The sequence below is a fragment of the Gobius niger genome (genome assembly GCF_951799975.1).
Source record: "Gobius niger genome assembly, chromosome: 5".
Taxonomy (NCBI): Eukaryota; Metazoa; Chordata; class Actinopteri; order Gobiiformes; family Gobiidae; genus Gobius; species Gobius niger.
Genome location: NC_136856.1, coordinates 15,898,799 through 15,913,916, shown reverse-complemented (window position 1 = coordinate 15,913,916; position 15,118 = coordinate 15,898,799). Strand labels below are relative to the sequence as shown.

General features: G+C 42.7%; 3 protein-coding genes across 3 annotated transcripts in view; 1 reads left to right on the top strand and 2 right to left on the bottom strand.

The window, feature by feature from the left end:
• Positions 1-6,032, bottom strand: part of LOC306963054 (uncharacterized protein) — a 163,580-nt gene extending 157,548 nt beyond the window's left edge. The window contains exons 1-2 of the mRNA XM_079556494.1: positions 5,494-6,032; positions 5,151-5,220 (exon numbers count right to left, since the gene is read on the bottom strand). Of these exons, the coding sequence (XP_079412620.1) occupies positions 5,151-5,220; positions 5,494-5,790 (367 nt within the window). The 5' untranslated portion in view covers positions 5,791-6,032. The remainder of the gene's footprint in view (positions 1-5,150; positions 5,221-5,493) is intronic.
• Positions 6,033-6,809: 777 nt separating this feature from the next.
• On the bottom strand, positions 6,810-12,217 carry LOC306963109 (dual specificity protein kinase CLK4-like). Its single transcript, XM_079556566.1, has 13 exons — positions 12,079-12,217; positions 10,921-11,078; positions 9,779-10,001; positions 9,154-9,256; positions 8,778-8,844; positions 8,587-8,703; positions 8,344-8,510; positions 8,177-8,271; positions 7,971-8,100; positions 7,820-7,902; positions 7,663-7,742; positions 7,496-7,586; positions 6,810-7,323 (listed from the first exon to the last, which is right to left on the bottom strand). The coding sequence occupies exons 2-13, from the start codon at positions 11,076-11,078 to the stop codon at positions 7,102-7,104; spliced, it is 1,536 nt and encodes a 511-aa protein (XP_079412692.1). The 5' UTR covers positions 12,079-12,217; the 3' UTR covers positions 6,810-7,101.
• A 672-nt stretch (positions 12,218-12,889) lies between these two features.
• On the top strand, positions 12,890-13,694 carry tmem126a (transmembrane protein 126A). Its single transcript, XM_079556608.1, has one exon. The coding sequence runs from the start codon at positions 12,962-12,964 to the stop codon at positions 13,568-13,570; it is 609 nt and encodes a 202-aa protein (XP_079412734.1). The 5' UTR covers positions 12,890-12,961; the 3' UTR covers positions 13,571-13,694.
• Positions 13,695-15,118: the final 1,424 nt, after the last annotated feature.

Genomic DNA, 15,118 nt, shown 5'->3' with positions numbered 1-15,118 from the left:
AATGTGCCTTATTATGACGGCAAATGTGCAACTTTTATTGTTTTCAAATGGTCATTAATATGTTATGGGCAGTGTTGGCGCTCTACCTCTAGACTGTATAGGTAGCAGCATGCTTCCTGTCTGATTTACTAAGGCTTTAAAAACTTATGCTGCCCTATGGGGGTATTCTCGTCTCCCTAAATCTGGCTGCCCCCTCTCCTCACAGTCCAGGTAGGAGAGCAGGAAGCAGAGTCAGAACCTTGTGGGTGAAGGGTTTTGTGCATGTGTTATGTCAGGGCGTCCCGCAGTGAGCATGCCCTCTTAATTATACCAACATACACAAATACAGATATATGGGGGCATGCAGTCCCTCTAGTTGCGTTAATAGGCTCTTATCTGATGGAAATGGATCTGACCACAGAGCCAGGGGTGTCACCTCCTGACCTCATATCACCCACATCAAAGACCAGGACGCCTCACAACGACCCGAGGAACTCACTCGTAAATATCAAGACTAAAAATGACAATATTTAGGACTAAATGTGTTCACTGTTAATGAGAGTTCTGAAGACACTCCAATGTACAAAACAAATCATGCTCTCATTAGCTTACGAAGGTATATTTAATTTAGAAATGTACAAATGTACTCCACCCGTCTCACCCACAAAGCCGTCAGAATCACCAGGGACCCTACGCACCCATCACACAGTCTCTTCAAGGTAATGCCTTCAGGGAGGAGACTGCGAAATCCACGGGCCAGGTCCAGTCGACTGAAGAACAGTTTCATACACCAGGCTATCAAACTCGTTTTTCCAGTTTTGTTTTTAATAACGAAACTAGACACTCTAATACACCTTAAGTGTGATTTTGGTAGCTCTGCGATGAACAGAAGTAAAATAAATGACAATCAAATCTTGTAAAAAGTCAAGATCCATTTCATATATATTATTGCGTTTCTTTCTTTTTTTTTTGTTCGAGGGGGCGTAGTGAACAGCTGTAAACCCGACACTTCTCTCTCGCTCTCTGGAGTGCGTTTGACAAAGCAGAGCGGCTTCCCGTGTACAGATCGCAACAGTTGAGATTTTAACGTTTCTCTGAGTTTTAAAATGGTCAAAATCGGTCCAAGGACGACTGAGAAACATCCGGGTTAAGTCCGGGTTAAGAACCAGGCGATCCATCTGCGGCAACACGCGGGTATCACAATACGTGTCAACAATGTTGTTGTTGAAAATTGACTAGAAACAAATATATTTAGGCATTTGCCTCTTCCCATAGCGTTTGTGCCAGAGGAGAGAGGTGGAGAGAGGAGTTAAATCAGAAAGGAGAGTCTTTGATAAAACACTAATTATGAAGTATAGGAAGGTAACATGTTTTGCTTGTCATTACACAATAGTACCACAAAATTTGCCCTCTGCATTTGACCCATTCTTTGATGCCGCCGGTGCGACTCATAAGGAGCTGTGGGCGACTGCAGTGCAGCACCCGGGGACCCATCTCCAGATGTCAAGCCAGGCTAATGGCTAATTATTTGGGCCTGGCTGAAGGATAAGCCATTGTGCAACTGGAGTATCAGGAGGAAACCCATCCAGACACGGGAGAACATGCAAACTTCACAGAAAACAGCCCACGCAGTCTGGGAATTGAACCCACAACCTTCTTGCTGTGAGGCAAGAGTGCTGAGCGATAAAAAACATTTGTTAAATACATATTTGTACCAAACTGAAAGTAGCTCTTTGCACTGTAGGGTTGATGAGTTCACATATTGGTCAAATGAAACCTCAGCCCTGAGTGGGCGTACTGTTGCTATTTCATTCTGCACTGGTGCCCAGAGTGGACCCACTGTGGCCCCCGTCTGTATCTACACCATTAAAGCGGCACTAAATGTGTTAAATGTAGAGATGACAAAACCCTCTCACACATGGCTTGAATCAGGCACGGGACCGTAAACCTGTTGTGTTCATGTGTAAACAGTGTTGTGTGCTGCTCTGGCGGCGTGTGTGCGTCGATACAAACGGCTCCATGTTAATGACAAACACCTGAAGCAGAGGAGCTCAGCGACACGGTAACGACTGCTGCAGGTCATCACAGAGAATCAAAGTGTCACAGGGTAGAATCAGAGAGGGGGATTGTGCAAACTCTGTAATGTTATTTTGAAATAACATAATTTAACATAAAGATATGATCGTCTATGTTCAGAATGATATGTTCATCTGAGGTCAAAGGTTGTGGGCAGACACTGCTGTTAGTATACTGCCCCCTGTTGGTGTGCCTGCCTTCACATCTATACTGAAAGGTGAGCCCCCTGACGATGAGGGCATAGCTTTAATAGCCGAGATGCCGCTCGTGCTGAGTGTGCTAGTGTCCCTCTCACACAAATACCTCAGCCTGTGATCCTGTGGGCGAGAAGTGCCAGTTTCTCATGTAGATCTGGTGCTAAAGGCAGCTCTTCTTACAGTGCCGTGTGGAGAGAGGAGCCACGCCGGCCCCCTCAAAGGCAGCATGGACACTTAAAACTCTCCTAGAACAGCACTGTGTGCAACGGACAGTCTAGTGTCCAAGCAATAAGCTTTGCACATACTTACTTCAACTTTATCAGATGAGAAGCTCTCTTTTTGGGGCAATATTAAAGCATTAGTGACAGAACAAATGCAAACTGTTTGAGTTGCAACTTTTTTACTAATAGGGCAAACATAGGAAAATGGTCAATGTGAGATTGAAAGTTCCTCTTTCAGAATATACAATTGTCACAGCCTGACTAACCAGCAGGATGACGCACCCAATTCCAGAAACATCATGCTGCTTATATAAGTAAAGCTCTCTCAAAAACTAACATGTACATAAAGGACTGCAACGAAAGTGTTTGGAGGAGATGCCCTCATCAGAAATGTTCACAAGTTGGTGTTGGGCAATCTAACAAGGGAGAAGGGAAAAAGCACACATGCAGGCAACTGTTGCATCCGAGAGGCACAATGAACAGAACACATTTTGCTTGACAATGCACATCCATCACACTTATAAAACAAGAAACTGTTATAACCCAAATTGACTGGGATGTAATTGCCTAAACCACTTGATTACATGGCATTTCAGAGACAACAACAACAACAACAACAACCATGTGATTTGGGACATGGGAATCTAAATAAATAATAGATCATAAACAATTTGACAAGATACTTATAAATAAAGTTGTTTTCTTTCATTGAACATCACAAATCAGGATAGCGGTATGTGTCTTACAGCATAAACACTAAATCCAAAAAGCAGTTATTTTTATGAGTAAAAGTATCAAGATGCTTCAGAGTTTTTCTGGCTAACGATGCCTTCTTCAGAAGTGCTGACTGCCCTAGTTTTACATCACTTGAAACCAATGGATATACTCTAATCAACTATTTCAAATGTCTCTGGTCTCTTGTGTTACTTTAGCGCTAAAATAGAAAGGGCACAACAGCTTGCAGTTAACGGTGGTCCCCCTTGGAGCCAAGCAAACAACTAACAGCGGCAGTAACTGACCGGCAGACAGAGTTAAACAGCCTTGGCACTGCAAACTTGAGGCCGTAGAAAACAGAACGTGTGGAAAACGAGCCAGAAATTCCACTGGTGAACGCTTTCACCTGTTCTCATTGTTTCTATTAACACTCAGGAGACACAGGAGAGGAGCAGGGAAGGAAATCTGCAGATAAGAATCTTCAGAAGTCAGCAGCAAATGCATAAAACCTGAGCTCAGAGACGGCTGTGTTTTCCTCGCAGACAAGAACAGAGAAAACAATCGACTTGAGATGCAATTTTGATATTGGAATGTAGTGAATACCAGCTTCAATAAAAACACGCACTGCTGCCAGCACACTGCCAAAGAGAGCTTACAGTAAAGACATGCTGTTTCCTATTGGGCAGTTAAGCTCATATTACAGAAAGTGATTCCTGTTATCTTCTATTGTACAATTCTGGACTAATATGCAATAATTAGTGCGTTAAAATGTACTATTGACAATATTGTGACTTTTACCATCAACTGTCTTCATCTGTGTTCTTTTCACACATTTTTTATACCAGAACATCAAAAAGCCTACTGCTCCAGACGATTAGCTGCTGACGAAGCCTCTTCTGGTGAGAGGGGGGAAAACATCCAAATTCTCAAACAACCCAGCACAGATGACAGACTAAAGAACTTTTTCTAATGTGATTCGGGATTTTGCCGTCTATTGCCATCTATTTTTATCCGAGTCTTCCTATTAGTCAGCCATTAGTCAGGGGGAAGCAAGTTAAATGCAGGGTGAGATCAATAATGCGCCACGTTAGGGCTGGGCGATCGACATTTAATCGAAATCACAATCTCAAAAAGTAAAAGCACATAGTTTTGGAGTTTGAATGAGAAAACATGGAAGATCTTTGTATAATAATTGATACTGGGGGGAAAAAATATAGATGGTTTTGCTTGATCTGTGGTTTATTTAAAAGGTTTGTCTCATGTTCTTGAATCAGCTAAAATGCATTTGTTGTTACAATGAACAAATTCAATCAAATTGTTCAATATGAAACAAATAATCAAGATAAAACATTTTTGCCATGTCGCCCAGCCCTACACCACGTTATCTCTTGTCTCATCTCTTCAAATGGCGTTTACAGTCAGTGCAGTGTCACCCGTTTACGTCTATCACCAAATGCAAACGTCTCAGTGTGTGCCACAGCGGGGATCACACACTGTTCTCCGGCTCGGACCGATCACGAGCTGTAATGAACACCGGCGCACAAATGTGGCAGTTCTTGGCACAGGCCCGCTCTATCTATTAGAGTCCCCCACCGGCTCAAGGCTGCAGGGCTCAGGCGGGACGTCCCAGACCCACTGAGCTGCTGAGTGCTGAGCCTTGCTGCCGCAGTGTGGGCTCTTCAGAGATGCAGTGGTACCATTATCCCCCACACATGCATTACCACAAGGCTCAGGACGCACAGAGCTCAGTGGTTCTCAAACGTTCATACAGAGCCTGTTTCGGTCCTATGGTCCAGGTACAGACGGGCAATAGTTCTGGTTTGGCCCCTGCATAGCCTACAATACCATTATACCAGTATGAGCCATAGTCCCCAGTTGCTCATTTGTGTCAATATAACTTATACATTTCTTAAGTGGCATTTGGTGTTAAAGGTTTGAGAATCACTGATCACGATGGACATACCTGGAGGACAAGAGCACTCCTGAGCGACATCTCTCGCAGGTCGCAATTTGGGCATCATTGAATCCACTTTCTGTGATAACAAAAACAAAAAGAAAGGGAAAATCATCATGGTTTCATTTGAAATTATTAAAGTGTTTTGCATAAGAAAAACATGCCTAGACTAGGTATAATGTCTGCAGTGGTGATGTGTTCCCACATGCTGACTGTGATGTGTTTCATTAAATTATAGCTTGGTGTAGCCAATAGTTGTTATGTCACCCAATAAAGAAGCCTAACTGTGAACTAATTGGCCAGCTGCAAAATGGCAATAGTGGCCGGAACAATGTTAGAAGAACTGAAATACCTCTTCTACAAGTTGCTCTATGGGGTTTTCCAGTTCAGGTATAAGGGTCCCATCCTCGTTGAGAAAAGCCATGTGTGGTGGGTGAAATACGGACGCCTTTTGCATCTCCGTGGTCAGGCGGGTCTCCAGCTGGTACGTCTTGAAGCTCATCAGAAGACACACGGTGATGGAGCTTAGAGACATCAACAGGCACAGAGCCACGGGAAAGCCGGGCAACCAGCGCTGAGCTGTGGACTTCGGGGCGCACTGACACACTGGTTTACGCTCCTCCATCGACTCATTGCTTGTGGTATCCATAACTTGTCCCTTGATTGAAAAAGTTTGAAGTTGCTGTTTCTGCAGCTTCGAACAAAGTAAACGGCGCAGTTTACAGCAACACTTGCCCACTAAACTACTGAGGTCTGGAGTCTTAAATGAGGCTGTATATCACGGTAGTGCGCACCGTCAGGAGTGGATGAGGCGCATTAAGAGGCGGCTCCACAGTGGTGTTGTTGGCAAAAGGCTGTTGAGAGCTTCACGACAGTGTCCCACACAGATGTAACGGGTTGACTACCAATGGGTACAATTGTTTGCCTCCCCTAAATGTTGCGCCTCGCTTTGAGGTGCGCCCGCCCCGCTGACCACGTGGGAGGCAGCCAGATTGACAGCTCAGGTCCGGGTCGATTGTCCAACAATTTGGGGTTTGTCATTAGTCCACTTGAACTGACACATACAATTAACGTGGACATGATGAACGGCATAGGACCGAGGTAAATATACACATGCAAAAATAGTACAAGGTAATTTGGTTGATCAACAATCAGCTATCGTAAATTCACACCCACGTGTAGCAGTGGATCACCACTGTTAGCCGCCAGTCTACATTATGAGCATTTGAAATATGGGAATGTTAGCATGTAACTGTTGTATCCATTTACCATTTTCTATTTGTTGCTAAAATTTCGAGAGCAGAAATGCCACATGTCAGAAATGCCGGCCGCGTTCCCGTTTTGTCCCCCTCAGGTGGCAGCGCCAATAATGCAGCTCATTACTGCCACCTTGTGAAGTGTGTTTGCACCTACGACCGTCACAAGCGAAGAGACGCACTAATCAACTTTCAGTATCTTTTTACTTAGAAAAATGCACATCTGTAAAAGTTTGAAAAAATTACAACATCCTCCATGTACATCTTATGCAAAACACTGTACAAATAAACAGGTGGTGCACACATTTCTCGCCCGAGGTACAAGTCAGGTGACTTTTAACACTAAAGAGGCTTTTTGAGGGCCCCCCTCCCGTCTTGGGCTCTGCGTAATCCCCCCCACCCCCCAAAACCTAAAACTCAACAAATAAATAATGCCAAGACTTACTGCCATATTTTTTGTCAATACATATAACCCAAGAATCAACGGAACAAGAAACAGCTTAAGAATAAAAAAAAGTTATCAAAAATATTACAATCAGTGGCATCATTATGGACATATGTGTACATATTTAAATAAACGTATGACAGAGAGCACAGAGCAAAGCAGGGCAGTGGACTGATACAGTCAAATACAGCTCTCGTGGAGAGTCCTTTTCAAACTAGACTTCACAGCAGTCACATCAGAGCCTGGACTCCTGGCGGCTTCAGGCTCTGTCCGATCTGCTGCCGCTGCTGTTGCTACCGTCACTGCGATCACTGCCATTACTGCAGCGACTGGTAACGCTGGGGCTCTTGAGGTAGCAGGAGAAGAACGGGTGTCTCTGGGCCTGCTCCAGACTGAGGCGCTTGGCTGGATCATACTCCATCATCTTCTCAATAAGGTCAAAGAGCTGCTGATGATCCTCGCCCCGGGACATCATGTAGTGCTGACGGAAAAGAGGGACAAGATAAATCAGTCCTGTGCCACATTTAAACCATTTTTACATCAGCAGAAAGTTATTTCAGACTTGGAAAGGTTTTATTTTGACATAAATGGTCATGAGGCAAATTTGCCCTGGGTGAGATTATGTGAACATGGGTGAATCCCTTCACACTCACCTTTAGAGGTTTGCAGTGTTTTCTGACATATCTTCCAGAAGAGCCATGCATATCCCAGTCCAACTTAGACCGATGAACATATCTGCGCTTCCTGCAAACAAACATAGAAATTACAATGATTGTCATTGAGAAGAGTAGTAATTACATCCACTAATTTCAGCACTGACCTTGTTTTCTGTAGTAGATTTGGGGGTACAGGGCCCAGGACCCTCTCCATCATGGCGAGGTGTTCTTTGCTGTCATGTGTCTAGAACAAAGAAAAAAAAGCCGTTAGGGTCGAATGTTTGTTTTCTGTGTTCAATTCACGCATGACTAAAAAGGTACCTGAAACAGGGTAGCACCAAGGTAATACTCGATGAGTATGCAGCCAATGCTCCAGACGTCACAGGAATGATCCCAACCCAAATCTGAAACAAATAAAAGGCTTACAAATACTGAAGATCAAATACTCGCTTGTATTAGTGAAGCCTCTCACCTAAAATGACCTCTGGAGCGCGGTAATGACGCGTGGACACCACAGACGTGTGGTGTTCGTGTTCATAAGTGGCATTTCCAAAATCCACAATTTTTACATCTGGATTTCTCAAGGTCCGTTCGTCTCTTTTCTGAAAGAACATTTAGCAGACTTATTAGTTTCCAGTTTAATATTAGTGCTTTTGCTGAAAACTTTGAAACTCTTACCATTGCTGGATTGTACTCCAAATCATAGTCGGAGTTGATAAACAAAATGTTTTCAGGTTTCAGGTCAGTATGAGTTAACTTGTTTTTGTGTAGAACTGAAAATAAATGATAAGTCATTTAGGTCATACGGTACAAAACAGTGCATTATCATAGTGACATTCACTCACATCGAACACCTCGGACAATCTGATACGCCATATGTCTGATGTGCTCAATAGGAAAAGGCTGGAAGTTGTTCTCCTTAAGGAAGTCGTAGGTGCTGAGGCCCAGCAGTTCAAATGAAATGCAGACATGGCCGTGGTAGTCAAACCAGTCCAGCATATGCACACATGAACTAAAGAACAAGACAGGGTTATTCCCATTGCCTCAGGATCCATAAACTGGTTCCTTGGGCTAAATGTGCTACTTACTATCTGTTACGAGAGTCCATGGATTTCAACTGAGCCAGCACCTCCACCTCAGACATAGCCGCCTCACGATAGCGATCTATGTTTTTAATGATCTTCAGTGCTACTCGTGCTCCGTTACTGAAAGACACAAAACTCTTACACAACTGCTGAAAACATGAGTATTAATCAAATTAATTAAATGTTGTGCTTACTTTCCGTGATCAATGCATTCAACAACCTTCCCAAAGGCACCCTCTCCGAGAGTACACACTATCTCATCTACAGAAAATAAAGAAATCAAGTTACAAAAGAGCATTGGTGAGTCAAACACTTTCCTTTGGCTGGTTCACTGCCAGCTGTTATATAGCTCTGTTAGCTACACTGACTAAACTGATATCTGAACAGAAATTATTTACTAATAAGCTACTCACAATACTAAATATTCTATACTCACAAGCAATATCTAAATAATGAGGTCTATTAACCCAAGTACTTCAACAACTAAAATTAACTGGTGGAAATAAACCAGACAACAAGAGAGTGAGACAAAGTAAACAACAGTAGTAAAAAAAGGTATATATTCTATACATCTTGAGTTCAGCATGTCTCCACTGTGATAGATGAGGTGACCCTCGCCATCATCCTCAAAACTCCTGGATCTTTTCCTGCTCCTGCGGTGATGGCTCCTCCTCTGCACCGGGCATCACACCAATAACCATCATCAGCCAGCACCGGCCACCACAACGACATCGTCATTCATTCAACCAGGCCAAGGGGGCGGGGGAGGGGTGGACAGTTTCGGCCCGTTCAGTAACACGGCAGGCGAATGGACGGCGCAGCAAATTCAAATTCAGCCCCGTCAGAGAATATGGGCGCCAGCCACCACATAGTGTGTGTTACAGAAGAAAAACATGGCAACAAAATTTTGAGATGAGAGACTTCTTCAGGCAAGTACAAAAAAACACTTGATTGATAACAGTTGTTTTATAGCAGCTGTATGTCCACTTTCTCTTCAGAATCTACAAACACTGTCAATCCCCTGCGTCCTGAACCCATAGCCCCATACTTTTGAAAAAATGAACGTCATGCTTACTAGTCAGGAGTGGAACACACAAAGATATATAGACAGTATGAACTGGCTTTGACTAAACACCATAAATAATCAGCTTTAGCTGTGTAGACAAACATGGGTAAGAGGGAAAGGTGCCCGTACCGGAGCAGACTGGTGGCGCGAGGGGCTACGCCTGTGCCGTCTGTCTCTTTGCCGACGGCTGCTCTTCCTGCTGCGCCCACTACGCCCAGAGGACTTGCTGTAGTGGTGCCAGTCGCGGTCCCCGTCTTTACACGTCCCGTTTCGACTGTCCTCCTCACAGGCCATGTCACGTCTTTCCCGAGAATCCACCCTCTGGTTAAAACTGCGGGACTCCAAGTAGTGCCTGGAGAGAGACAAAACAAAGAAAAATGAAAAACACAGCTCACGACTGATGGTCAGGGGTAACTGGGTGCGCAGTTGTGCTCTAAAATGAACTTATGATGCTGCTAATGGCCCGCCTCTTCCTTGACACCCTATCCCCTGAGCCTTTTATACAGCATTTTTAATTAGCAACATGCTCACTTACAACCTATAAACTGAGGCGCATGTATGTTTGATCACATTGAAACTGTAAAAGAATTTAATCAATATAAAACAGAGAAATAAACTACAAAGTATTTCATTACATTAAATATCAAAATTGGTTCCAGGTCAGATCAGAGGGCCAACCAAACTGGCAGAGATAGGTGTGAACTGAAAGCTTGTCAACACAAGCTGATAGTGTGAAATCTGATCAGTGCCTGAACACCTGCACATCTCCAAACACTAGATTCATTACTGTCAATGCCAATTTAGTGCTAAGATTAAATTGCCTGATTTGGCAAAAAAAAGACTCCAAAATAAAGATGTTTAAAGAAATGTATGATGAGAATTAGCTCTAGGTATGTGTTTTACGTGGTATTTCTGCTCAGTTTTATTGCCCTATATCCCAGCTTAGCACACGGTCATCTAAAAATTACAAAAAAATCCCTATGCCCTGGTTCCCTGCTGGTGTCAAGTAGCTTCCAGGAAATAGTCTGCCTCTCTACAGAATTAAAATTAGAGCAGATCTTAGAACATAACGCAACAGTCCGCTAGTACCATAAACTGCCCCATTTACATCTTACAAATGTTACCTTTGAGCAACTGAGCACAGACACAATTCAAACTCATGATTAAAAAGACCAATATCTTTCTTTCATCCGAGAGGCGAGCAGAAAATACATACACAGAGTTCTTAAGTTTGTGCATTGTGTCAAATAAAAGAAAGCGCAGCCGTTCACCCGTCATGTCTCTGGTGTCGGTAAGTTCTTCTGGACCTGTTTTCTCTTTCACTGCTGTGAGAATCATACTTTCTTCGTTTCCGATGGTCCATTCTTTCTTCCCAACTGTATTCATCCAGCCAAACACAGGGAGAGCGTGCTCGCTTTGAACTGTGCATCTGACACAACAGAAACAAAATTCAAATAATGAAATTTCCTATTCAAAAGTAATTGCAACTTAATCAACATCACAATTGAGTTCATTTTCTATTATGACAGCGGAAGAGTGAAATAAGAAAAGAAAGACTAGTCGCATTTCCACTGTAAAAATGGTTGTTGATATTTGTATTTTGTTTTGTCAGCTTTATCAATGCTCAAAACAAAAGAACTCTAGTAAGAAATATTGCATACTTAAAAAAAACAATAATAATAATTGGCTTTTGATGACAGGTGGAAGGTGGCTGAGAACCACAAACCGAAACAAGAACATGTAATGGATATAATATTTGAGAAATTAAAAATGAACGTGGATATTGCATATGTAACAGTCACGTTACACATAGTGGTGACATAGTGATAATTCTCCCTGCAATAATCTGCTCTAACACAAACACAGCACCAACGCTTTGAGTTGTAGCTGGATCCTGCTCTGTTTTCAAAATGGCAGAGTCTGATTGTGCAACATGCAAATTCAGCTCGTTCTTTCTTAGGGCGAAGGGCCCAACACTTCCGCCATATTGTAGCGGCCTCAGCAGTGCAGCGGCAAACTTTGTGGCCAATCACGCAGTATTTGAAGTCTAATATAACATGTAAAGACTATTGGATGTAGATTGAGTGCCAAGTTTGTTTAAGTATCAGGCCGAGGTATGGGCGATTAAACTCAAAACTTCAGGCAACGGTCGTAACTTAATCGTCATTGTTTGCTCCCAATGTATTTTACTCTATTTTACCGCACAATAATCCAAACCATACCACGCAGCATCATATGAGAATTATAAAACGATGAGAATCATACATTATTTTGCGAGTCCAAAGGTTTAAGGTGTAGTTGAGCTGCTCACGTTAGCATGACGTTACTCGAAGCTTGAGCAATTTCGTCGAGCGTTGAGAGACTAAAATCAAGGTTTTGATCGACATGATCATGAAAAACAATGTTTCGCTCTAAAAAGACATACTTACGGTGGGTTAATGTTGAAAAAAAAAGAAGAAGTGAGGAATCACAGAAATGCAGATTCGCTAAAGTAAGAAATCGCCAATCACAAAGGAAAATGCTCGTCGTCGTCAACAAAGATGGAGATCGTCCGTCCGCCTCTGCGAGAAGAACGATCTCGAATAAATTCTGTGACGTCACGCACACCACCCCGCCCATTCATAATGAAGACCTTTACAACAAACTTTCGCTTTTGACATACTTTACAAGACATTTATAATATTTATCTTTATTTCTCTACCAAAGTTAATAGTTATGGAGCCCAACGAAAGCGCACGGTCTCTCATACCAAACTCAGGGAACCAGCAGGGAACCTACACAGCGCTAAGCATTGTGGGTAAAACATATGTCTGTCCCTGTGTTAGGTGGTTAGGTGTTAGATCGATCCATGGTTAGATGTTACCTCAACTATCGTATGAAAGTCTGGAAACGGCGGAGCATGTCTTAATGATGTGTAGGAAATTTGATAGAGAAAGGGTTTTAATGAAAAGGAAACAGTGGGGAAAGGTTTAGCTTTAAAGACATTTTGTCTAAGAGGTCAGATCATCGAGAAATAAAATATATGTTTGAATTTTTGAAACACACCGGACTCATTCATAGAGTATACATCGCTACATTGTTAGCTACATTATTCCCAAAGATGTAAACCATAATGACGTCCATGCACAATTTATCCGGAGGGTGGCGGTAATGCGCTAAGTCAGTCCGCACCCGCCGTTAAGCAGCCAAAGAAGAAGAAGAGGAAGAGGAAGAAGCTAGAAGGACGTCTTATGAGTATGGATCTAGTTCTACAGGAAAGCCTCATGGTTTGACAAGTGCACCTATTGGAGCGAAAAGGTACAACCTTTAAAAATGTCGGGAAATATGAACCCTGCGACAGAAAAGGCGATAACTCGAGCTGTAATTGTTGAAATGCTGGTGAAAAACTTTGAGAGACTGCCTGACATTGACCAGAAGTTGTTCAAATATGGTTCCATGTATTTCGGGGCAAATGCTGGCCTCGTTGGACTAGTAGCCAACAGTTTATATCGCCGAGCTCTGAACCTAACCCAGGCACATTTCGCCTCCAGTCTGCCCATGGCGGGGATGCCCTTCCTAACCACGGTGGCCATGTACCATGCAGCGGTGCAGGAGCCCCTCCTGGCCGGTGACCTCAACTGCTCATCGTGCGCTCTGCTCCGAGGTGCGCTGGTGGGTGTTGGTAGTGGGGTTCTGTATCCTATACTCGTAGCTATACCCCTGAATTTTGGCCTCGCCACACGATACAACACTGTGCTTATGCCAGATAAGAGCAACCTGCTGCGCTATTCGATCGACCTGTCCAGACCAATACTGAGGAAGATGAGGGCAGTGGTGGTGCTGCAAGCGTTTTTTGGCACCTTCCTCGCGTCCAGACACTACCAGTCCTATACCAAGCTGGTGGAACTGACATTCCCCCAAGGAGAAGTACTACCGGACTAGATGTTTGGACCTGTTTGGTTTATATCCACTCCTACTTCATCATTGAAGGGAAAACAAAACAAGCTCTCGTCCAACCCCTTGTACCGTCTTTGTAAATGTCTCTGAAGAGAAATAAAACTGTACATCTGTAGCATCTTATATTTTTGTGATGATGATACACATCTTTATTCAGGCGTCATAAGCTTTTAAGTAGCTAACTCAGGACCGTCTACCTGTTAGTTGATCTATTATCATATGGATTCTAACACTGACAGGATTAAATCATCAGGGGTACTTGGATTATTCCAATTCAAAGAAGATTGAACTTAATATTATGAATATTCATATTTATAGAAAATAACTGAAATGATATTTTTCTGTAGTCTAAAGGGAGTTTGAGAGTGTTTTATTTTCAACACGTTCTGCTTGCATTCAAAATGAAGTACTTGTTCAACATCAGCATCACTGAAGACAGATGATGTCCAGAGACACGAGTAGGGGAGAGCGGGTATGGTTGTAACATGGGGAGAGCTGTAGCATCACCAATTCCACCATTCAGGGATAAGATAGTCAAATGAACATATCTGTGTTTACCCACTTCCTCCCTGATCTCACACGGTGATTGTATAGGTTGTAAACAGGTTCATGCAGATTCTATAGAGAACAAATATTATTTTGAGGTAAGAAAGTACATTTTTTAGTGGTTATTCAATACTATTGCTCATAAAACCACATGACTTACATCAGATTAAACTGTAGTTTCTCAGACAAAATATGATGCACATTTACCCTGCTAATTTTAAACCATTTTGCTGATACAGTTAAACAATGGCTGACAGGGGTGGGGATGGTTGTTTATTAACACAATCATCCCCTATATTATACAGTGAATAACACTTGATTTTAATACTTTTACAGAATGCCTAGACAGTTGAAAAGAAAGACTGACAGATCTGTGCCAGCTAATGTATTATTATTTTTTATTTTTATTTTTTTAAGCATCTTATGTGGTCAGAAAGAAGGGCAAGTCAGATCAGTTGCAAAGGCACATGGGATCTGCCGTGTAGAACTGAGCAGATATTGCAAAACACAGCAGAAGCTGAGAGACTGGGGTCCAGTGACCATCCCAGTGTAGGTTACTGAAGCATCAACGTTTGGGTGCAGTGCAGGAGGAAGTGTTGGTTGACTATTTGTCTCAGACAGCAGACCTGCATTATGGACTGACTCCATGTGAGGTAAGTATATGACAGGTTAGAGAGAGCGAGACATTGTTCTGGATTGTTCTTTTATTGAAATAAACCTCTTTTTGAAGCATATCACATGACGTGGCCTCTGTTTTTATTTCTTTTTTCTAACTGTTATAACTTACCCCATGTGTTATAACCCCGGGATTGGGGTAGGTTGTAACAAAGGAACACCATGTATTTGACATCAACTCACAAGGTCTGTGATATTCTTGGAGTGGTTTGAATTGGTGCCATTTGTAGTTAACAAATGTGGGTACTTTGTGTCAAAGTTTGAGAACTCTTGCTCAAAAATTCAGTGAGTTGCAGGTGCTGAAGCAAAAAG